This window comes from Rosa rugosa, chromosome 6, assembly GCF_958449725.1.
Source record: "Rosa rugosa chromosome 6, drRosRugo1.1, whole genome shotgun sequence".
In the NCBI taxonomy this organism is placed as follows: Eukaryota; Viridiplantae; Streptophyta; class Magnoliopsida; order Rosales; family Rosaceae; genus Rosa; species Rosa rugosa.
The window spans coordinates 26,932,013-26,955,644 of NC_084825.1; the positions used below are offsets into that span (position 1 = coordinate 26,932,013).

General features: G+C 36.1%; 3 protein-coding genes and 1 long non-coding RNA gene across 24 annotated transcripts; 1 reads left to right on the plus strand and 3 right to left on the minus strand.

The window, feature by feature from the left end:
• Positions 1-175: 175 nt before the first annotated feature.
• Positions 176-3,335, minus strand: LOC133716053 (haloacid dehalogenase-like hydrolase domain-containing protein Sgpp). The gene is made up of 5 exons (XM_062142791.1): positions 3,079-3,335; positions 1,496-1,610; positions 1,235-1,389; positions 648-909; positions 176-545 (listed from the first exon to the last, which is right to left on the minus strand). Exons 1-5 carry the CDS (start codon positions 3,228-3,230, stop codon positions 366-368), a joined length of 864 nt encoding a protein of 287 aa, XP_061998775.1. The 5' UTR covers positions 3,231-3,335; the 3' UTR covers positions 176-365.
• A 1,153-nt stretch (positions 3,336-4,488) lies between these two features.
• On the minus strand, positions 4,489-11,030 carry LOC133715286 (uncharacterized). Of its 20 annotated transcripts, none has more exons than XR_009849008.1 (10): positions 10,915-11,030; positions 10,749-10,804; positions 10,574-10,631; positions 9,358-10,105; positions 8,756-8,867; positions 7,291-7,366; positions 6,271-6,391; positions 6,101-6,154; positions 5,421-5,469; positions 4,489-4,651 (listed from the first exon to the last, which is right to left on the minus strand). It is a non-coding gene; the product is annotated as an uncharacterized LOC133715286 (long non-coding RNA). The 20 variants fall into 20 exon arrangements; XR_009849005.1 differs by having other exon boundaries at positions 9,358-9,449; positions 10,042-10,631; XR_009849013.1 differs by having other exon boundaries at positions 8,756-8,845; positions 9,358-9,427; positions 9,699-10,631.
• A 146-nt stretch (positions 11,031-11,176) lies between these two features.
• On the plus strand, positions 11,177-19,210 carry LOC133715288 (nucleolar GTP-binding protein 1). 2 transcript variants are annotated; one of them, XM_062141729.1, is made up of 14 exons: positions 11,180-11,343; positions 11,549-11,682; positions 12,737-12,857; positions 12,974-13,038; positions 13,155-13,268; positions 13,633-13,707; positions 14,370-14,408; positions 14,482-14,553; positions 14,985-15,098; positions 16,279-16,350; positions 16,432-16,468; positions 17,566-17,678; positions 18,091-18,297; positions 18,647-19,210. In XM_062141729.1, the coding sequence occupies exons 1-14, from the start codon at positions 11,268-11,270 to the stop codon at positions 18,737-18,739; spliced, it is 1,332 nt and encodes a 443-aa protein (XP_061997713.1). In that variant the 5' UTR covers positions 11,180-11,267; the 3' UTR covers positions 18,740-19,210. The 2 variants fall into 2 exon arrangements, with proteins under 2 accessions (XP_061997712.1, XP_061997713.1); XM_062141728.1 differs by having other exon boundaries at positions 11,177-11,343; positions 16,279-16,468.
• Positions 19,211-19,935: 725 nt separating this feature from the next.
• Positions 19,936-23,293, minus strand: LOC133715289 (phosphatidylinositol N-acetylglucosaminyltransferase subunit P-like). The gene is made up of 5 exons (XM_062141730.1): positions 23,131-23,293; positions 22,726-22,940; positions 22,550-22,622; positions 20,591-20,709; positions 19,936-20,507 (listed from the first exon to the last, which is right to left on the minus strand). The coding sequence occupies exons 2-5, from the start codon at positions 22,898-22,900 to the stop codon at positions 20,395-20,397; spliced, it is 480 nt and encodes a 159-aa protein (XP_061997714.1). The 5' UTR covers positions 22,901-22,940; positions 23,131-23,293; the 3' UTR covers positions 19,936-20,394.
• Positions 23,294-23,632: the final 339 nt, after the last annotated feature.

Consider the following 23,632-nt stretch of genomic DNA (forward strand, 5'->3'; position numbering starts at 1 on the left):
AGGTTGAGTGCTAATTTGTGGCTGAGGTGCTGGGTTAGGAAACTGATCATTTTGTTGTCCATCCATCAACTCTAGCCCCAAGTGCCTTTGGAGTTCACATTGATTAGATGTGTGCGCCACTGGAAGTTGCTACTGGAGAAAACCCTAGGTTCTCTCTCCAATTGTCAAAGACATCTTTGAGATATTCAAAAATTGAAGAATACTATGTAATAGTTTAGCTCAATTTCAGACAGGATTTTGTTTTGATAAGGGTTCGATATCCTACAATGTAACCAAAAAAGAATTGAATGCATGTACAATTGGGATATGCAAGGTCAAACCTCCATTGTATAATTTAATGCTTTTGGTCTTTATGTTATTGCCCTTTATTGTTTCACTGCTTTCTTCTCCAACTCTTCCAGTGCTTCCCACAATTTTGGGTCACCAAAATCTTTAATAACAAAGGAGGCTCCAGCATCTAGCAGTAAACTGTCAGGGTTCCTTGTGCCCAAACCCACCACCGGCATTCCAGCTGCCACTCCAGCTTTTACTCCTGAGACAGAATCCTTCACAAGCAAAAACAAATTAAAAGAAAGAGTGTAAAGGTATATCAAAGTTTTACATTAAAAAATAGATGTTGATGCAAAGCAGAGTCATGGGAGCCAAACCTCAAAGACGAAAGCATGCTTATTTGACACATTAAGTGCTTGGAGAGCTTTCAAGTAAGGGTCAGGAAATGGTTTTGCTCGATCACATTCATTTGCAATAACTAGAACTTCAAAGAAACTCAGGAGGTCCAGTGCTGATACTAATAGCTCACCATTTGGTCTTGGTGCATTTGTTACTGCAGCCCGTTTCAAGCCTTGATTTTCAATCCATTCCCGCAACTTATGTAAGCCCTTCATAGGTTCTAACTGTTCAGATGCCAATCTGCATATACCACTCCATTAATCTTGTCAGAATGAGTCTTTGGAATAGAGAAACTGAAATGGATGAAGCATTTCTTGTGCAAATAATACATAGGGTCCTCACCCCAGTGCTTACCTCTTTACAATTTAAGAAAAGAAAAAGAAAATAGTACTACAACTCTTAATTTAGCATTTGAAAGAGAAATAACAGTTCCAAAACCATGTAAGAAAAAGAAAATTATAGTTATTGATGAAGATGGTGGTTAGTCCTTTTAAGCCAAAACTTCTGCTCACAACAGAAGTACAACTCATCTCTCCATAGTGCAAGGGATTATTCATCATTTTACCTTCGGAACATGTCTTCCTTATCTTCAAAAAAATTTCTTGCTCTTTGGAGATCCCAATCAGGAAAGAGAACACCACAGAGCTCCTCATTGTGCATCCCACTGATATTCTTAATGAAGAATTCCTCAGTGATAGGAACCCCACCATTAAAACCTACCTGTACACTAGTATATGAGTCTTAAAAGATGCTAGTGTATATGTGAATGTGTGTGTGTGTGTGTGTGTGAGAGAGAGAGAGAGAGAGAGAGAGAGAGAGATCTTACTTCTTGAAGCATTTCACGGAAAGCATAATAATGGAGCGGATCTGAATCACACAATGTTCCATCTATATCAAATAGAATTGCTTCGAGAGGAGCGACAAATGCTAGAGAACATTTACTGCCACAACATAATGGGAAGTGATTCAGGCCAGCCTTAAAACAACAACAAAAACATAAAGAAATGAAAAGATGATGCTTGTCAATTAGCAGGGCCTGGGGGAGGGAAATAACAAACTGAGCAAAGACATATCACAGATTAACCATTTTTTTACTGCTGAATGAAGTAACCTTGAAGTCATTGTTTTCCCTGAAATATTGTAGCTATTTTGCACGCTTTCCGATGTGCGCGCCAGATATAATCGTAAGCTTGGTTGCTCTGAATGAAATGAAACCGTTGTCTTTACTTTCCTAATTTTCTCTACTTTAATACTTGGTCCTATCAATCTGGTATCAGAGCTAGGTTGGTAACATCGACAAAAATGCAAGCACAACTATCTCCAACATGGTTGTAAATGATGTACACTGAGAATCTGAGATACAATATCCTCAAAGGTTTACAGTACAAGTAAGAACACAGAAAACCGCTGCAGTCAGTGCTTATTCTCCTACATGATATTGCTGGTCTACCTAGGCCTGGACTGAAACGTATAGCCTCATGAGCTAGGTTTTCTGTTGTTTTGGGACTCCAGCCCCCATTCATCCAACACAGAAAAAACAAACAAAAAGATCATAACAGGTGATCTTTTGATCTTTCATTTCATTCAAATTTGCCTCTAGTCCGAACTCTACTTAACTGTCAATGTTATCTCAAAGTGTTGAAGGAGTGTAGCTGGATAATAAGATAACCAGATTACAAATCACATGTCTATGTCACCAATTTGCAAAATGCATGTGGCGTAAGGATTGCCTTCGTTCCCAATGCATCTGAAGGAACACAATCCTTTCAATGGAAGGGAGTGGCCATTTATGCTCAGATATGATGCATGCTAAACTTCTTGAACTGTCCATGATATTGCCCACGAAAATCTAGATCCCACTTACAGTACAAAACAATTTCACAGTTCAGGTCTACATTTCTGCTGATTTGAGTGCTTCAATTTTATCCGCTTTCCAAGTCCAAAGCATCACTCTGCAATGACCATACTTCAACACATTCAATTCTCTCTCTTCTATCCAAAATATAAACCAATGATCCAAATTCCGTGTTAGACATGGATTTAACAACTGACATTTCAACTTGGGATATAGCTAGCTAACCCTGACAATGGTCTAGGCATAATTCTTGTTAACAATGGCGTTCTCCTACGAATTAGTTATCCGGGAAATCAAACTAACTCATCCAATCATGCTTTTTTCTCTAATTTAAAGATGAAAATAAGCCAAATACGAATGCATTATATCCCAATCACGCATTTTCTTCCTTAACCTGTATCATTGTAATCATAAACATACAGAAATCCATAGCATGAATCAAATTGCATATCATTTGAGCCATCTTTGTGGTGATGGGTACGAATAAAACAACTTTGCAATGTGATAACAAACAATTGTGAATGGACAATTGACAAAAGAGATAGAGAATGTACCTGTCCAGTGGGCGAGGGTCTGATGAAATGGACATCCTGGTGAGAAAGGTAGAGCCTCGTTTAGTGAGGTTGTGTCTCTGGAAATGGGTTTTGGGGAATTGGTGGGAGAAGAGGTGGTGGTGATAGTGAAGAAGCTGAGGTAGAGCTACCATAATATGGAATGTGAGCAATCTGAGAACGAACTGAAAGGCTTTCTGATATCTCTAAAGCAACTGTCTGTGTTTTTGTGCCTATGAAATTGAATGGTTCATTTGTGGTTCTGGGGTTGTCTGTTTTAGTTGTTACGTTTTAGGGATATTTGTTGACCGGGTATATTCCTTGGTCGCTAGTACTTGACATTGTTCACCTTGCAATTGCATCCCAATAAAGGCTTAGTGTTCCACACTAAACACAAATGATCATCACATTGTGTGTGTAGCCTAAATAAGATTTTGTGTCATGAAATGAGTTCTATTATTTATAGCTAGTGAATTTAGAGCGCAAAAACAAACAATTAAGCAAAACTAAGCTTGCTGCATATAATTTAGGCTCTCTAACCTTATAAGTAGATGCAATGGAGAAATTATTATTCTCGAAACATCACGTATCTATTATAACCCATCTTTTTATGTCTTTATAATAAAGAAGCTCAAATGTCGATTGTGTATTAAATGAGACAATTACTTGACAAGGAAACTCTTCTAATGAAGACCACTAAAATGAGGACTAGTTGAAAACTTTCTAATTAACGGTTTGAGAGACCCACTTTTCGATCACATTTTCACAAATTAACTATTAGATATTTATGTATGCATGAGTAACTTTTGAAAATTTTCTTCAAAATTGCTAATCGTTAAGGTACCGAACTATATCAAATCAATGGACGAACCAAATCTGTCAAACATGAACTGTTTATGTTCATAACTGATAAATCACGATATAGATTTTCAATTTGGTTGAAAAATTGCATAAATGATTTACACATAAATATCTAAACATCTAACGGTTAATTTGTGGAAATATGAATCAAAAAGTGGATCTCACATAAAAGTTCTCAACTAATTCTCATTTTAGTAGTACTCGTTAGAAGGGCTCTCGACTTGACAATGTCAATGACTAATCCGGAATGATTGATTATTGCGTAGTGTTGATTATTTGTAGAACAAACGTAGTGGAATGTTCCGTGGACATTTTTGCGGGTCACCTTCCTAAACCGAAACCGAAACCGAAACCGGGTTTGGGTGTGTTTTGAACTGAAAGACCAAAACCGGGTTAAAACCCGCCCACCCGTTCAAAATCACTAGAAAATATGTCCGCGCTTTGCTGCGGAATTTATTGTTACGAATGTGGAAGAGAGTAATTGCTTGAATGGATGGTAATGTTGTTAATATTATAGAATTAGATACCAGAAATTTTTATGTAAGGCACGCAGGGAAAAATTCCAGAGGAATTGTTTTTATTGAAATTATGTTCTGAAGTGAGGTACATTTTGGCCAAAATTTTGTATTACAATGCACAAATTGAATTGAAGTATGCTCCTGAAATAGCTGTTGATGGAGTTTTGTCTTGAATGGATGGAGTTGTGTGTACAGTCCTGCAAAATATTTGAAGAATTAGTAAGAATAGCATTATTATATTTGAGGTTAACGTTTCTTATTCATAGAAGTAAAATAGTTTAGAGAAGAAGGTAAGGGGAACATGAATGGAATGACACGATTATATGTGGATTGAAAAGCAAATGCAGATAAACAACTAAAGTTCAATTAACCACAGTTCTGCAGAAGCTTCTGTATCAAGGAAAAGTAATTTGATTGAAAAAAGAAAAGGATCAGAGTTTATAGTCGGAAAAGCACCACATCCTTGGACATTTGTGCGATTGGTAATTAGAAACAGTGCAATGATAAAACACAACAGAACATTAGTTACTGGCAAATGAGGGGAGTATACTACTTTGCTGCAATTGAACACTATGCCTCTATTTTTACATTAGTTAGACGTTGAAGCACAATAATTAACAGTTTAATGGTAAGAAATTAGCTGATCATTAAGGAAGAATCACGGGGACTTTTAATTTTAATTAAACTGAAGATGCATTCATACATGTATAGAGCTTTTAATTAGCCTAGGGATGCTTATGAATATTGTATATTAGACAGAAGATGGATTAGAGACGGTAGGTGTTCATCTTAAAGCACCGTTTATATAGAAACTGGTTCCGGATATCAAATTTGTGTGGAATCCAATGTGCAATCTACTGTCAACATGGTCTGTTTCAAGTTAATTGGCTTTAAATCCCAGACATATATTATATGGACAAAGAAAGCTAAAGCTGAAGCTGAAGTATAAGATATTTAGTCACTCACAGTGAGGTTTCCGGTTTCCGGTCAAAATCTAGCTAATTCATCTGTTCGTCTGCCACCAAACAATAACGGTATTTTCATCAGTACACCACAAAATTGAGCATGACTAAGTCACTAAGGTGATCTGGCCAAAAAACCTCCACTTAATGCCAGTAGTATCATAAAGCATTGATATAATAACTAATCTTTTGATCACAAAAACCCAAATTTTACGTCAAATAAATACAGCAACAATGATACAGAAGCTTAATATCCCACCATATACAACTTTCCAGTCTAAACTACATAAAAACAATAAATTACATTTTTAATACCTAAAAACAAATAAAGAAAGAAAAAACGGTAAAAGCAATAATCTCCACTTCCATTTGCAAAGTCTAATCCTTGAGGATCAAAACGCAGCATACCAAATATGATCAATAAACTGTGTACTTTCTTTGTAGCTATCTTATTTCTCAAAACCCAACATACCAAAAATATGACATTATAAGAACGAAAGGTGATTCAACAGAGCAAAAACACCCAAATATTCCAATGAACAATATTTAGAACTGCGGAAGACAACCAAACAACAGATCAAACCAAAAACCCATAATAACACAATATTGAGATCCAAGTACAATTGACCGTGACAATCGCGCGACAAAATTATCAAATCAAAGCTTCAAATTCTGGAATCTTACCGATTTCAATCCTTATTCTTCTTTCCTAGATATTTAAGTGAACAATATTTAGAACTGCGAAAGACAACCAAACAACAAATCAAAACCCAAAACCCAATTCCAGCAAAAAACAACAAAAACGCAACCCCCAAAATCTAACCAAATGAAAGCTTCAAACTTTAGAACCTTACCGATTTCAATCCCTCTTCTTTTCCTTTCTACTACAGCTTCAAACTTTCGAACCTTACTGATTTCAATCAAACTTTAGAACCTTACCGATTTCAATCCCTGTTCTTCTCTTTTCTACCACAGCTTCAAAAGAGGAAAAAAATTGTCATCACCAAAAGAGGTTAGACTTTCAGACCAAAAAAAAAAAAAATAAGGAAAAATAAGGAGGTTAAACTGAACAGAAAATGTGCAAGTGCTTTCATATGAGGATAAACTGACAATGCAGCATGTCATTTCGAACCAAGATATTGAGTCCTCTGTAAACAATCTATACATTTCTTCCATATTTCTTAGGCCAGAAAAATCAACAGTGTTTTAAATACTAACAACTAAATACAGACTTTAAATGGCAATCAATTAGAAGAAATTATAAAACAAAGACACAAATCAAACCTTGGAAGAACAAAAACTCGACTCATCCCAAAACCTTGGAAGAAAGTATCCCTAAATTGCCTAAATAACAGAGAACAATCCCAGATTTCCTACCATATTATAATCCAAAAAAAGAAAGAAAAAGAAAGGAGATTACCATATTACAAAACTTCCTTTCAATCACCATTTTTGGATTTATTTCCACAATCATATTAACAAATTTCATTTCCAACCAAGTGAATCCTATCAGTGGCATCAAACAAAGTTGTCTGTTAAACCAAGGATTTATCATTTTATAAACATGTACAACAATGATGATCATAATAAACATGATAAATATACCATCGATTTGAATACCAAATTTGACTTTTACCGAAACAAACAGTATCTTCCTTTACTTTGAGTATTGAGACCATCTATAGACATAAGCAGACTATTTATGTGTTGTTGAATTTAGGCAGCAAGGGCTTTAAAGTGTAAAAGCAAAGGAGGGACCCAAAACACGAAGAGGAATTTTAGATTCACTTCAAATCATAATAAACACTGCAATCTAAGTACATTAAGACTGTTATGAGGAATTTTCATCCAAACCTCTCAAATAAACAACTCACCTTCCAGACGGAGAAAGACAAAGGCAGGCAGGCACTACACTTCCAACACAGAAAAGAAGAAGAGAAAAACCTCTATCTGCAATCAATCAAAATACAAATTCCTCAGAAAAACCAAACTTTCGAATCAAATAGTGGACACCCAAAACCTAATCGAACCAATCAACCCCCACTCTGTATCAAAATCAACCTTATTATTTTAAAACATATTGAAAGAGAAAAAGATTAATTACTAATCATAAAACTAAAATCTTTTCAGGAGAAACTGAAAATCCATAACACATGATAATAAGAAAGCAAAGACAAATATATTCATAGCTCCAATTTTCACTAATCAAACAGAGAAGTTGAACCTTCGTAGCTCCAATTTTCAGAAGATTATAAATAGTTAAGAGTTAAGACTCAGAAAATCATTCGTACCCACCACCCAAACTCGTTCCCTTCCTCCCCATATCAGAACAACAATCAATCTTTATTAATATTAACAGTGAATATCTATACAACAATACCAACTTTATATCAATTCCAACCAAATTCAATAAAATGAACATACCTGAAGAAGAATACAATATAAATTCCTCATAACAGTCTAAATGTACTTAGATTGCAGGAACACAGAAAAAAAGAAAAAGAAATGCAAATTGATTCTGATGAAAACTGTTCTTTGCAATTGCGACGACACCATCGGGAATGCAATGTGGGTTAACTGCAATTTCTATATTTCCTAGGCCAGAAAAAATCAACTGTGTCTTAAACACTAACAACTGAATACAAACTTTAAATGGCAATCAATCAGAAGAAAGCATAAAACAAAACACAAATCTAATCTCAGAAGAACAAAAACTGAATCCAGCCCAAAACCCTGGAAGAAAGTATGTGTAAATTGCCTAAATAAATATACCATTGAATCAAATACCAAATTTGACTTTTCGCAAAAGAAACAGTAGCTTCCTTTACTGTCAGTATTGAGACCATTTGCAGATTAAAGCAGACTATTTATGTGTTGTTGCATTTAGGCAGCAAAGGGTTTAAAGTGTAAAAACAAAACGACGAACTCAAAACATGAATAGCAATTAATCAAACAGAAAACAGGATAAGAGTTGATTCAACTGAGACCGGGAGGAAGGAAAGATCATAAACATTTCCTTCACTTTCAAGAAGGAAAAAATAAAAGATAAAAAAAAAAAAAAACACCCTGGATCACACTGCTGCTACAATGCTACATTATATAATTTCATTAATAATAATAAAAAAAAACAAAGCAAGCCTTCAGTTTCTATGATCAGAATCCAGAAAACATGATCACAATACAAAAAACATACAAAGCAGTAACTCTAAATGCATAACAACTCAGGTAAGATGGAATCTTGACAACAACAATCGATCTTTATTAATATTAACAGTGAATATCTATACAACAATACCAACTTTATATCAATTCCAACCAAATTCAATAAAATGAACATACCTGAAGAAGAATACAATACTGAAATAATCCCAAACAATATGCAAAGGAACAGCGGCAGGAGAATCACGTGCACACCCTTGTGCATAAAATCTAACTTGAAGACAAACTGAATCTAATCAGAAACAAAAGCCAGAGAAGAAAGAGAAGTCAAAAAATAAAAAATAAAAATGTTTAGGAATATGAAAAGAACAGGACATAAAATTAAATCCCATTATAAAGTAGTCCTAACTGCCACGTAACTGCTACAACTACTTTAATACATGGATGCAGGCATTAAAATATATCTCCCTAAGTTCGGAAACAAATCTAAATCCCATTAAACAAATAAAGAGAAGAAAAAGTGAAGCCGTGAATCGCAATGTGTAAAAAGGAGAATGAGTGAGCTTCTACTTTCTGCAAGTCTCTTCCTTTAAGCTCTCTCTCTCTCTCTCTCTCTCTCTCTACCCCGCAATGTTTCTCTCTCAAATTGAGAAGTAAGAAGCTGATCGAAATGGGTGTGCTAGACTATCTATCAGACAATTTCACAATAAGCTCCAAATCCAAAAAAAAAAAAACACAAAGCAATACCGGTATCATCCAAATCTCTCAAATAAACAACTCACCTTCCAACACAAAAAAGAAGAAGAGTAAAACCTCTATCTGCAATCAATCAGATACCCTTGCGCATAAAATCTAACTTGAAGACAAACTGAATCTAATCAGAAACAAAAGCCAAAGGAGAAAGAAAAGTCAAAAAATAAAAAACAAAAATGTCTAGGAACATGAAAAGAACAGGAAATAAAATGAATAAAGTAATCGTAACTGCCACATGACTCTGCTAGCACTACTTTAATACATGAATACAGGCATTAAAATATATCTAAATCTCATTAAGCAAATAAAGAGAACACAAAGTCAAGCCGTGAATCGCAAAGTATAAAAAGAAAAATGAGTGAAACTCTACTTTCTGCAAGTCTCTTCTTTTAAGCACTACTTGCTGTTCCAATCACTTTCCAACCCGGATTAAAGGAGATGGGAGCTCAATCCTGCTTGAAAGTTCTTATGCAAATCCTTTCACAGCTACGTAATTAGTGAATAGTGATGGCTGAGATCTGCTCTGTGCTCTAGCAAACTTTAAAATCCATTTCTTCAAATTCCCATCAATTCCCTCAATTTACATAAGAAAAGAATCAATCTTTATTCTTTCACAAACCCAAATCAAATTTCTCAAGCTATATTAAACCAAGCTAACCAAACAACGAAGTGGAGAAGCAAAAACAACCAAAACGTAGCAAGGAATTCATTACCTCACGCAGCTGCTGCTGTTCGGTTTAGGAGGCAGAGGGGGGAAGAGAGAGGAAAAAACTCGGTCTGGGAGGCAGAAGGGAGGAAGAGAGAAGAAAAAAGAGGCAGTGGCAGAGCCGTAAAAAAATGTCAAATGAGGCAAAATCGTCTTTTTCCCCATGAATGAACAGTAACTCGAATGGATCACAACAAATATAGATGATGAAAATCATGAAATTAATTTAGAAGAGTAACTCGAATGGATCACAACAAATATAGGGCAAAATCACAACAGTAACTCAGACTGCACGAAAAAAACTCAGCTTCTAACCAAACCTCCGACAATCACAACAACGATAAAACACAAAATCCAATAGCTCAATATAACTGAAATACAGTGGCAGAGAATAAAAAACAAAGCTGAATTTCATCATAGCTTCAAATAGAGAGATATTGTTACAAAAGAGCACCACAATCCTATAAAGTTATTGTCCAGTTCTGCAAGAAGAGAAGGAAAAAAAAAATCACACCCAATTAGATAAGTATAGTTGCTACCTGATCAAAGCCTAGACCCAAATGTTACTCTTCCCCTGACTCCAATTCTGCTCCAATTCTGCATGGGCAGAAAGCAAAAAAAAAATGACTCATGACGGATTCATAGATACAGATCTATATATATGAAATATGAAATTCGGTGATCCTTTAACAAAAGAAAGAAGGAAGAACACACCTAATTAAAAGCCTCCACCCACACCAAAAATCAGAGCTTTGCAATTCCGATACAATCTGAGAAACAAAGCTCATGCTGATGAAATTTTACACAAAACCCTTAATCGAATAATCCCAAAAAACCGTACCCAACAAAATTGACCCAAAAATTAACATCAAGCAGTTACCTTTTATGCCTCCAAGCTGGAAACAAACGAAAATTGAGACCTGTCTATGCCGATCAACAACTAAGCGAGACGAAGAACCACAGCAGAACCGAACTCTCTCTCTCTTTCAGTCGGTGATCCACTACCAAATCAAGGCGTTTTCTTTATTCACGGTTTATAGAAGACCAGCTTGATATTCTCCAGGAACAGTAAGGGCAAAATCGCCTTTTCCTCCCTTTGATGAACAGTAGTAACAGTGAACTCAATGTATGTATAATATCCGATAGATAAACCTCTCCACTCTAAAAACCTCAAAATTTCTTTCTTTTTTCACTTTGCCTTTGTAATTCGTCAGAAGAAGAAGCTGGAGAGGGATGAGCAGGGCTTGCAGTCTCTTCCAACTATGGCACAGTCCTCCAGACACCAGATTACTACTCTCAATCACCAAAGGTTTTACCTCATTCTCTCTATATATCCTTCTCTCTGTACTTGAAAATGAAAAAGCACCGCACTTTTCTATCTGGGTTAGCCTTGAAAATGCTTCTTCTTGATTTTCGCCGCCAAGTTTTGAACTTGGTGTTTGAGATATGCTTTTTTTGGTGGTTATGATACTGGGTTTTTAGCTTAAATGAGTTTGCACCGATTACAAATGCAGGGCCGTACTTGATACCTAGTGCCAGAAGTTATCCAGGTCTGTGCTTCTGTAAGGGTTTACAGACTTCTACATACGAAGTTGTCAAGGGAAGCTATGTGCCCACCTCCCAGATTAAACAAGAAAGTAAAACTGAGGTGCTTTTTCGTGGCTTTGATATCAATTTTGTTTCTTGTTTACACATTTAACAGGAACACAAACATATTGTGAAGAGCAAGAAAATGATATGGAAGAAAAAGGAAATAGAGGATTCAGTAGGCAAGTATTGTATACTTGTAGCGGTGTAAGCAATTGTATCATAGCATGTCTTTAATATTATGTTTGAAGGATACAAAAGCACATTACTTGTATTAGTGCCATGTGCTTGTTGAATGATAGTGAGGGAGTCGGGTAGACCTCATGAATGAGTATCAGGGTGCTAAAGACTTATGCTATTACAGAATTTAAGTATTAAGCAATTGAAAGTATAATGGGTATGCCCATATGCAGGGATTTGGGCTTTGATCAATGACTGGTCTAAACAAGTTTTGTTGGAAAAAAATGCTTTTTTGATCTTTTGGGATTAGGATGGCAGTTTAGGTACTGGGAGATATTGGAGTGTAAAGAATGATTGACCTTCCAATGTGGCAGGAAAATCATTGAAGATAGTACTTTATAGGAAATAATCAAGGCAGTGGACCAATTCACATTGTTTTGGCCTGTTACTGAGGGTCATTCATCATGTATACAGCCATATAGGTGAAATTATGCATTGATCAATATAAAGCAATGCATACGAGTTATGGTTTGAGGGTGGTTAGTAGCTTTGGTTATGAGTAGTAAAGGTTGCAATATCCTTTTTTATTTACTTTTACAAAGGACAGTTGTATACCATGCAGTGCAGTTCATTTCTTATTGTTGGTGCGATGAAATGGCTTAAACTTTCTGAAGTTGAACTTGACAACTTGGGGAAGTTTGAAATTGTTGGATCTTCACTTTATCATTTTTGTTACTTTGATACTCTAGTTTGACAGAAATAGAAGGACATTGCTCTCAGGTTTAAATAAGGTCTAGCTTATCAATTCATTTTCCCCATTGGCATAATTTGTTATGCATTGCATGCCATTTGCATTTGTATGCTGTTAAGATTTCTTGATACCATACTTTTGGAAGAAAAAATGGTGATACTGTGTCTAAATTTTCTAAATCTAGGAAAAGTCTCCAGAAATACTTGAAGGTGTTGGCGCATTTCAAAAGCTACCAATGGTAATGCCATCCGTTGACATTCTGTATTCAGCACTAAGGAAGGCTAAGAAAGTTGCACCAACAAAAGGTATTTGCAACTGGCATGTGGTTTTATATTGATGGTGACCGGACTACATTAGATTCAGATTAGCCATCATTTATAGCACCTGCTGCTACCCTTGATATATTTTGTGTTTGTTTCAGGCATTGCCAATATTGCAAAGAGAGAAAGAAATAGAGGTGCAAAGCAACTTGATGCATTGATGAAAGTTTGTTCTTAACTTTATTTTTAAAATTTTTGGACATACAGCTTATTTCTATTATACTTTTCTCTTATGGAACGACTTTTCAAAGATGACAGTTAGCCTTCTGTTCATGTTTTCAGGAAATAGCAGTTCCGTTGAGGACTTATTCGGAGAACTTTCCCAATAAGAAGTATCTGCACCCTTATGAGCGATCTCTTATTGAATTAACTCTCGGGGATGGAAATTATGAACAGGTACCTATGAAAATCATGGGCAATCCCTATTTGTGTAAATGAGGAATCTTATAAACTTATGATAAACAAAAATTAGTCAAAGTGCTTAGTATACCACATTATCACATCCTATATCTGTACTACAGTATGAGTTATGTATGTATTTTGATGCTTCAATTTGTGCAAAATGTGACAGTCATACACAGTTTTTGACTTTTGAACAAAGTTTTGATTTATGTTTCTCAAATTAATTTTCTGAATGTTTCTACATATTGAGTGATGTATATAGTTCACTATTTTTTACAGTAGATGAATTCGCAAAGGTATAATTTTTTAGACCTTTTTCAATTGCCCCTACTTGACTGTTTATGATATGATATTACAGGTGTTGGGAAAGGTGGATGCTCTGAGGAAAAAGGTTGTGTCTGTTGGAAAGGAACATGCATCTCTTTGTGCTAAGGTTGATATCTCAGTTGTTAAGTACTTATGATACAATTTCAGCAATGGAAATTTATGACCTTTGATTTTTTTCCTTTTATATTTTCCAGTCATTTTTGCACATGATATACTTCTAGTTGTCAGCTTATCTCGTTCTTTCTTAATTTCAAAAGACACCTGCTAAGGTATATCTTTATGTTAGGTGGTAATTTAGTCATGAATTTGTTTAGAAGTCAGTAGATCTAATATGGTTGGGGGAAGTAAATTTTGGGTCAGTGGTCATAGTTGGCTTCCTGTACAAGTTTTGTATTCACCATATCTTCTTAATATTGTCGTACTTTATGTTGCTCAGTGAGTGTGGTCATTGATCAGGTTGTTCTTCTTTTACTCTCCCCAGACATGCAATTAATATAAGGGAGTGACCACACTTAGTGAGCAACATAAAAGTCTAGAATATAAGACTTTTTACTAGCATTTTTGTGTCTCAACATCCCTATATAAGGGATGCTAGTTTGTAACCTTGTTTATCCCAGCATCAAGAAATAAGCTGAAGAGGGATCGTACTTCATTATTTCCTCTCATATTTCAGTAAAAATTAATTAGACATTAAGTTGGCTCAGGTTTTTACTTGCTCCTCTCTCTCTGTGACTAACTTTAACAAGCTCTTTATTAAAATTGTTGCAGTCAACGTCGAAGAAGGAAGCAGAAACAAGACTGAGTGAGGTAATTTCTTATATCTAACCCCCATCCTCTATCTCGTGTGGATATATTTACTATGTTACTATTTTTTCTCCAGGGTTTAAAGAAAGTTGAGGAGACATATATTCGTCAAGGAAAATATGTTGATGATTTGTTACACATAGCCAAGGTACTTTGTATTTGAAATACAGGTTCTATCAAGGTTTTTTTTTTGTTAATTTTTTTCTTCTTCAAATTATATTAGCATTTATCTTGATTGTTTTGTTGTTTAACACATGCACACGGTCATACCTTAACTGTAACTCTCATGTATGTATTTATATGTGTTGCATTTTTGTGAATAAATTGTGTGGTCTTATGCATTTGTCGGGCAAGTATTTCTGTGTTGTAAAAGTTGATTCGCAGTACTTTAGGGCATTCTTTTTGTTCTTTTTTTGGACTTTGTGGGACTTTAATAATTAGCTCCTTGTAGAGTAAAGAGTTTAATCTAGAAATAATTAGAGATATGAAAGTTATAATTTCTCTTCCCTTAATTATAATTAAGTACTTTTTGTTTTTGTTTTCCTGGAATGTCGTCTTTTTAATCAGTTATATATGCAGACATTGCGAGCAATGCCGGTAGTTGATCTAGAAACACCAACACTTTGTCTTGTTGGAGCTCCTAATGTTGGGAAGTCATCTTTGGTTCGTATACTCTCCACAGGGAAGCCTGAGGTATGCATAATTTCAGTGACAACTAGAATATGCATTTCTGCAGAATAATAGAGCTAAATAGAGGTGTTAATGAGCCAAGTAGAAGGTATGGTTGAGCCTATCACCATTATTAATGAGTCTTAAATGATGTAGTTGGACAATAATCGGTATAATGTAGTCCTTCCAAAGGAGTTTTTAAATGCCCTCATTTTTGGTGTTCTCAAAAAAGCATAATATTTATCTAAGACAAATAACTTCGCAAAATGATGAATACAAAGAAATGGAAGATTAGAGAGAAAAAGCATTTATATTTAATGGGAGTGGATCAAACTTACCAAAAAAAAAAAAAAAAAAAATCACAAGGTAGACCAAAAGTTTCAGATATTAAAAGGTTTTGGTAGATTTTCTTTTTGGTCTGGTTTGTTTAAATAATTTAGCCTTGTCATTCAATAAAAGTGCCAAGGTTGGAGTGGCAGAAAAAGGAGAGAATGCCAAAATAAAATGTCTTCCTGCATAAAGCTTTCATGGTGAGGAGCTGAAAGGAATTAAGCTGGCTGCGCATTTGTATTAACATAGTTTCTCTGAGTGAGCTTCAGCACCTGAAATTGAAATCTTTTTCCCCGTCGATGCTGAAACTGTAAGTACACAAGGACAATGATTGAAGAAAGGGAGACTAATGGTTTTGGTACTCTGGGCGGTAGGCGCTCCTGTGGTTCAGGAGAAGGAAAAAGGATTCATCCCTTATTACATCTGGCACGAGATGACAAAGGGACAGTGGATTGACGGAGCTCTTGGCATTGCTTTAGAATGGAGACTAATTTTCTTACAAGGAGGATAAGAAGTGTGTTATTTATCAAAGGCAGATTCTGTTTACTGTACAATAGGGGGTTTCATAGTGGGTGTTGCATGCCATAGCACTTTCCTTTAGGTTGGGAGTTGCAGACTAGGCGCTCAGTATGGTATTGGTGCATTTTGCTGGGTAGCCGTTAGTTGTACTAAAGAGAGCAGCTAGAGTTTGTTAAGCCGCTCCTATACTCATCTCCCAGTACTTGTGTTTGGAACTTTGAATAGGAATAATCCAATCTTAAATGGGTTCAGCATCTGTTATTTATGGAAGTTTATTATTTAGTTTCGTCATAGTATGAAGAGTTGCTTTTCATTATTCCTATTAACTGTGCTCCTTTGGTTCTATTTAATTTAGGTCTGCAACTACCCTTTCACAACAAGAGGAATTCTAATGGGTCATATCATTTTAAACCATGAGACTTTTCAGGTCAGTCGGTCTCTAATTTTTTGCAGTATAAATCTTGGGTCTTATATTTTTGTTTTGGTTATATCTCGAAACCATCTGCAGGTGACTGATACTCCGGGCCTGCTGAAGAGATGTGATGGTAAGTCTCCGAAAGTTGTTGATTTTTTGTATTGTATAGTGTGCTTATATTTAACTTGTACCCAGCAATCCAATATGCAGAACATCATATATTATGTTGCAAAAGTTGAGCTAATTTTATTTTATCTCAAGTTCAACTTTTGAGCGGAGCTCATTTTGCACTGTCTCACTTCAGTTTTTTCTATCTGTTGGATATTTGGAAAACATGTTATTTAGCTTTAGTATTATATTACCTTCGAGCATATTTTTCTTTCAGTTATTGAAACAAGCAATTTAAAGAAACATTAGTTTCTCCTTAGTGTTAGAGGAGGCTATCCACATAGGCTCAATGTACACATGCACTCCCTGTCACCTAATATATGTTCGTGTGTTTAGCTCAAGTCATTCCACATGTGAGATTTGTATTTCCCACATTGGGAATGTAAAGTAAAGCCTTACCTAACGATTGGCAATTTCCAGTGCCTCTCAACCCATTTCCAACTGGATTTGTGTTGGCTGCTTCAATTTTGACATTCTAAAATGATGAAATAGTTAGATATGTTTGACAAAGAATCTGGTTGAGTAGTGTAGCCTACTACAAAACTGGATCTTTTGGCCTTTTTTATAAACCAAAAGGATATAATCTGGATATGTTGGCCTTGCTTTTGTGTTTTTGATGAGAAACAAAACGTTTATTAAAGAAAAGAAAGAGTAAAACAAAGGACGTGGAGTCTCCCTTAATAATGTTTACTGTTTTGAGTTATGTGATCTAGGACACACTGATCAGAGTTCTGTCATGCTTCATCTCATCTTTTGGCCCTTTATGGTGCACCACTCCATTTTTCACTTACATCACCACCAATTATGATTAGCGAGAATTTATGATAAAGATTTTCAGTTTGTCGTTATTGGTCTCTGGTTTGTTTAAGTGTTAGTTTTGTATGGATGTGCCTGGTTTTTGTTGATTTTCCTGATGGACTTCCATCTTGTTCTGCACTATTCACATATTAATGAATTTGGCCTTTTCAAATATAATAGACGGCTGTCTGTAGTTGCAATTGGTGCATATTTTTTGTTGATGCTCTACTGATTCGTCATTGCATCTTCTTTGCGTTTCAGAGGACAGAAATAATTTGGAAAAATTGACACTTGCTGTCCTCTCACATCTGCCAACTGCAGTACTGTATGTCCATGATCTTTCTGGAGAATGTGGGACCTCACCTACTGATCAGGTAATATGTGGTTTATATACTACTGTTGAATCCGATACAAGATCTGTAACATGATTTCACAACGTGTTAATTATATGAACCGGTCTTTTACGGCTCACAATAGATGAGTTATTGTTTGTAACTAGATCCATTATGTTACATGATTTGGTATGCTTTATTGTTGCTGTTGGTTTGTGAGTCTTATGACTGATGTCTGGATTCTTGTCTTTATTACTTTGAGAAGTACTGGGAACTATAATATTTGACTTTTCATTCCCAAAATGATTTTGAAATAGTCACCTCATTCTTGTTTTCCATTTGTCAGATAGAAAAAACACAAAAATTTGTCTCTTTCTAGTTGACCTCTGTAGAAATTGTTCCAGTTTTTCTGCTCTTCGATATTAATTTCACATTTGTTGTGACGGTCATGCAGTTTGTCATATACAATGAAATAAAGGAGAAATTTGGTGACCATCTGTGGCTTGATGTTGTGTCCAAATGCGATCTATTGCAAGAGTCTCCAGTGCTATTTGCTACTGATAATGACGATGATAATGATCTTGACCTGGCAAGGTACCGGAAATTGGGCCCTGAGGGAGCTCTTCATGTGTCAGTGAAAAATGAAGTAGGGCTCCCAGAGGTAATCTTTATTATCATCATTTTACTCTCTGTCACTCCATTGTAGTCTTGAACGTGCGAGCCTTGAGTGCCTTTATTATACAAGGGGCATCAGCTACGATTTCTTCTATCAGTGTTGAAGCTAATCCATTAAACTCACATTGTGATGCCTTTATATGTTACTCTACTAGGCAATGGTTATGAAAATTCAGAACCCTTGAGCGGCACCTTGCAAACCCAAAATGCCCAAGCCCTTGTTCCCTGACTTGAACAAACTTGTTGCTTACTGTCTTAGTTTCGTATTAAAATATTAAGCAAAGTAAATATTTCTGTAATTTGCAATTTAGTGATTAGATTTTTTTGCATTGCAGTTAAAAAGAAGAGTGCATGAACTGCTGAATACCCAAATGACCAGGATCCAAAGTCTGGAAACCAACCAAGAAACTCTTCAAGTTCTTACCTGAGAGATCATTTTCTAAGTTCAGTGATTGGTGGCTGGTGGATGAAGTAACGATCAATTTCCAAATTTCTTCATTCCCAAGGATGAGAAGCCACTTTTGAACACGCTAAGCTGTGCCTCATGAGAAGCTGAAAATCTGGAGCGTGCAAGTGCTTGCCAATAATAGACTGCTGAGTTTTCAGATTGCTTGGTCTATTGCCATTGTGAAAATCTACTTGGCGACCGAGATGAAATATAGGAGCTGATTAAATGCATTGAATACTGCACCAACCTCCTACTCATACTGAGTGAAGGAGGAAAAAAAGTATGTTAGGTATTTCTTTTTTCCTGCCTAGTTGGTGAACAAGCTATATTAAAACAGTCGCCTACATTTGCAAGATGAACTGTTGATATTATTTTATAGATCGCATGTATAGGTTTTTTCCCCCCGATAAAGTAAATATACTCGTAGACATTAAGCTTTGCTCCTTTTGTAGTCTTGAGATGTGTTACTTCTCTATATTGAAATATACATTTTCTGAAGAACAAAAATCCCCCTTCTGTATGTGCCTTATGGGAGTGACTCTGGCAGGATTTTTGATGGCTAGATAAATGCAATCTGTTCTAGTTATGGAACTGTGTGGTGCTAGTTGGCAAAGACGCCCTTGGCGATCTTATTGATTCAGCTAGTCCTTGATGGATTGGAAGGCCGCTGCCTGTTACCAAGACACTCTGGAGGGGAAAGAAATAATAGGAAATGAGTCCAAACAAGAAGGCGATCTAGTTTGTTGGAGATTTCCTGGTTTAGATCAGCCTGAAGTTGTAGGAAGGCAAATAGTCTGCCGACCGAAAACAAAAGAAGTTTTAAATCTAAACCTGAAGGAACACAGAACTCAAATATATTTATTTTTTAGTTTTTTGTGAAATTCAATCTCTATCTCTACTACTATAAAGCGACGCCCTCAGAAGAAGCTTATGAGGGCTTCGTTTTGAGTTTAATTGTTTCAATTAACTCAATAGGTGTCATTAAGGTAATTTAAAATTTGGAGAAGCATTTTAAACTCAAATAGACGGCTCCAAGACAAGCTGGAATCCAGCAACAAGGGCATGCCAGCAAGTTCTGAAGGACCAAGAACACAAGCACCATAGCATGACCAAGGAGCATAACAGCTCCAACTGAGACGCATAACTAGAACAATTCACAGCCACCAAGCTAGTTAGTTTAGACATTATTTCCTACATTTGCCAACTGGAATTCAGGTCGGAAACTTTATGGTTCTCCTAAAGTGCAATATCTCTTCCTTGACTGATTAGTTTCTTAGGGGTGATTACATTTACAAACAAATTCTGGTTCAGAAGTGTACTTGTTTCTCTCTTCTTTGTCTTGCTGATAATCCATCTTGCCCTCTATGTATTGTGGATAATCCTTCTTGCGCTCTATGTATTGCTGATAATCCATCTTGCCCTCTTTGTATTGCTGATAATGCTTCTTGCCCTCTTTGTATTGCTGAATATGCTTCTTGCCCTCTTTGTACTTCCAATATTTCTTCTTGGCATGTTGTTACTATCAAAGGATTTCTTCTTGCTCGGTTAAAACTATTAACTAATTTCAGGACTTCCATTTTTTGAGGAAAGAACTCACTTGGGTACAAGTCTGCAACGCCCAAAGGTTGCTTTCCGTTATTTAAACATGGAACGATTGATTTTGTCAATACTGATATCAGATATGGGTTCAATGAGTTGATCATCACCAGCCATTTGACCAGAGCTTACAGGATCTCTACTAAATTCATCTGCATAAGAGAATCAAATGAGCTGAAAGCCTGAAAGAAAGACCCAAAACTTTAATCAAACAAGGAAGACAACCACCACTCACCATATACTGTATATAAGGAGGATGGCGGAGGGGTGGACATGAAGTTGAGGCCACAGTAAAATACTAATGCCAGTACTACAGTCATCATTGCATAAGCTGGCACAGCCAATGCCCAATACCTGAAAACAATATACCATGAATTTCAGCATAAACCCAGTGTGTGAAAAGACGAAATAAATTATCACAGAGAAACAGAAAATAAGAAATCATATGGTGAATATTGGTTAGAGACGGAATGTATACTTATCACAACAATTTTTATGAACCATCAATTAGGACATGAAAATATCAAAGGGATAAAAAAATAGTCGATAATTACCAGCAGAGTAATTCTTCTTGTGTCACTAGTTGTATATAACTATGCGTCTACAAATCTTATAGATCCCAAATAACCTATGTGACTGTGACTCTAGCTGCCTGGCAGGTAAGAAAAGAGATAGACACATGATTGTCTGAAAGAAAAAAAAAATTCGATTCCAGATAATCGCAATATTGTTTAAGCATATAACTTTCAAAATTTATCAACTATATTAGGCAAGCTTCAGGTTGTCCCTCAGTGATGGCCAGCAAGTTCCACCACCTATAGTTGAAACTCTTGCTGACCTCATTCTCTGCAATAGATAACATTCTAGGTCAATGCAAAATATTGAAGAAGGCCAATTTTCTACTGTGCCTCAAGATGCATTGCTTTTCTGCACCCAGACAACAAAACATGCTGCCTCGAATGCGGCTTCCACACATGCAAACTGCAATGTTTTGTAACAAGCCACACTGCTAGGGTAGTCTGGAATTCCAACACTTGCTCTCATGAATCCCAAGTCCCCAAGTGGGTTTTATGTTTGACCACAACTCAGCTTGCCAATACTTCTGCACTAAACCAGAAAATGCAGACTCCTTTGTCACAACACCTGGTCAGGTTGGGACTGCAAATTTTGGCCATAATAATTGGATGGTTCATCCAAATGCTACTGGTCAGCAGTATCCCATATCTCATCCTTTGTCCAATGCCAACTGTCAGACTATCAACAAGGATGCTGATAAATCTTATAAATTGGTTGCTGATACTGCAGAATCAGCTAAGTGCCATTCAAAACAAATGATACTGAACAATAAAGGAGCACCTCTTTGTCAGCAGGGGGTCTAAATGTGCTAAATGCCAATGGATCTTTATGGAGCTAATTTGTTGCATGGAAATCATGTCCCAACATCAAAAGGCGTTCATTACCATGACAAACAGATTTTTGAGCCTCAAATTCCACCTGAGGTGAAGTCTACTCTACTGCAACAATTTCTGAGCCTAACACCTGAAAAACTAAGCTCATTGTCACCGGAACAGCAAGAAGTCATTAAGCTCCAACAAATGCTTTGACCAGATCAGATTTATCCATTGTAGAAGTCAAGGTCATAAGTGAACCATTATTTAATGCAGCAACTTGTAACCTGTGCAGGCACCAACTTGCTTGGCACAATACAAAGCTTGCTGCTCTTACCTAAACTATAAAAAAGCTTTCCTATTCGTTCAATCAATCTTGATTGCTTGTAAGGTTATTCAAGTTAGGTCAAAGGATCTGTAGAGCATGAGGTCTATCGATTCAAGTCGCATATTCAAGCTCGTGTGAATGTAGCCAGGAATTAGATTAAAATGGGGCAATTTTGTTTATTTTCTATCGTAACACTTTTGACAGGCTTCACGTATGTCCTATTGGCCTCAGCTAAAGATGAACGGAAGACAACATGCTTAATTAACTGTGTTGTAATTCGGATATCCCAGACTTAATACATTATGTATGGTTGTTTAAGTGTTACTTATGAATACTGCTGAATTAAACCAAACAAAGAAACAGGAACATCATAGTTTCAAGTAGCTGATCATAGAACAAAGAATTGAAGCTGAAAATCCTAAACAAAACCCCAGAAAACAGAAGGGAAAAAAAGAAAGAAAAAAACAACTGTACTGACCTGCTGGGGTAGTAAAAGATGCCAATCCAATGTAGCCAAGACTCTGGCACATATGCCCACACCAAGAGAATAACTGCTCAAACACAAAAAATGCCATATTAAGAAACCAAACAAATAGTTGCTACAAAAAATTCAAATCAAGAAAACCCAGAAAGCCATAAACTTGAGAAATGGACCTGTAGCCACAACAGTTGTGATAGAACCCACAAAGCCATACACTTCAGCAGGTTTGGGACCATGAAACCCAGAAGCCTTAATATCAGCATCTGCAAAGGACACTGTTGCCTCCCTCCTCTTCTTTGACACACTCAGAATTCTTCTGGGACTACAAACAGAGTATGAGTCTTCCATCCCCTAATTTGTTCTGGGATTTCTATACAGATTTGAGAATCTACATACATTACAGAAAGCACAAGAAGACAATTTTGGGTCAATTTTTGCATAGGCAGAAGATCACCAATCCATAAATTTTTTTGATACAAGTAAAGGGACTTCCAGAAAATGGAAAAAAGTTTTGAAATTGATGCAACAATTTTTTGAACATATAAATTTTGTTATTGAGAGAGGGAGAGAGACAGTACCTGGAATCGGCCAATTTGAAGCCAAAGTACACAAAAAAACAGAGAGGTACTCGGAGATAGAGTGTTAACTGTTTTTCAGGCCAGTTACAGATCGTGTAACAATGGGAATGGAACAGAGAGGAGAACTTATTCACTGGTCCAGAAATATCTACTGTTCGTAGTATGGGAAAACCCGAATGGTCAATGTCACCTTGTTTTGTTAGTGATTATTATTATTTTTTTTTTTTTTTTTTGCCCGCACATAGACATGTTGGCGTTAAAGTATGTCAAATTCACAGACACATGATAGTCGCAGACTACACAATAATTGCTCGAGAATGAGAGGTAGTCTTTATCAGCTTTTAATCGTCAATGGGTGTGAAAAGTGATGCACATTTAACTTTTCACCAATTCTCCATTTAAAACCCAACAATAGATTTGGAATGAGAGATTTCAATCCCAACCAAATTGGAGACCATTTATAAGTAGTGTCAGAACCAAGAAACAAGCTCGAAATAAAACA

Bases quoted from the DNA above. Each gene is read 5' to 3' on its own strand.
- LOC133716053 (XM_062142791.1), bottom strand. From the start codon at position 3,230: ATGGTAGCTCTACCTCAGCTTCTTCACTATCACCACCACCTCTTCTCC. The intron at 1,611-3,078 runs GTACATTCTCTA...ATGTTGTGGCAG, and splicing joins GACCCTCGCCCACTGGACAG to TAAATGTTCTCTAGCATTTG. The intron at 910-1,234 runs GTAAAATGATGA...TGGTATATGCAG, and splicing joins AAGGAAGACATGTTCCGAAG to ATTGGCATCTGAACAGTTAG.
- LOC133715288 (XM_062141728.1), top strand. From the start codon at position 11,268: ATGAGCAGGGCTTGCAGTCTCTTCCAACTATGGCACAGTCCTCCAGAC. The intron at 12,858-12,973 runs GTATTTGCAACT...TGTTTGTTTCAG, and splicing joins GAAAGTTGCACCAACAAAAG to GCATTGCCAATATTGCAAAG. The intron at 14,409-14,481 runs GTAATTTCTTAT...TTTTTTCTCCAG, and splicing joins CAGAAACAAGACTGAGTGAG to GGTTTAAAGAAAGTTGAGGA.
- LOC133715289 (XM_062141730.1), bottom strand. From the start codon at position 22,900: ATGGAAGACTCATACTCTGTTTGTAGTCCCAGAAGAATTCTGAGTGTG. The intron at 22,623-22,725 runs GTCCATTTCTCA...GTGTTTGAGCAG, and splicing joins CACAACTGTTGTGGCTACAG to TTATTCTCTTGGTGTGGGCA. The intron at 20,710-22,549 runs GTCAGTACAGTT...TATTGTTTTCAG, and splicing joins ATCTTTTACTACCCCAGCAG to GTATTGGGCATTGGCTGTGC.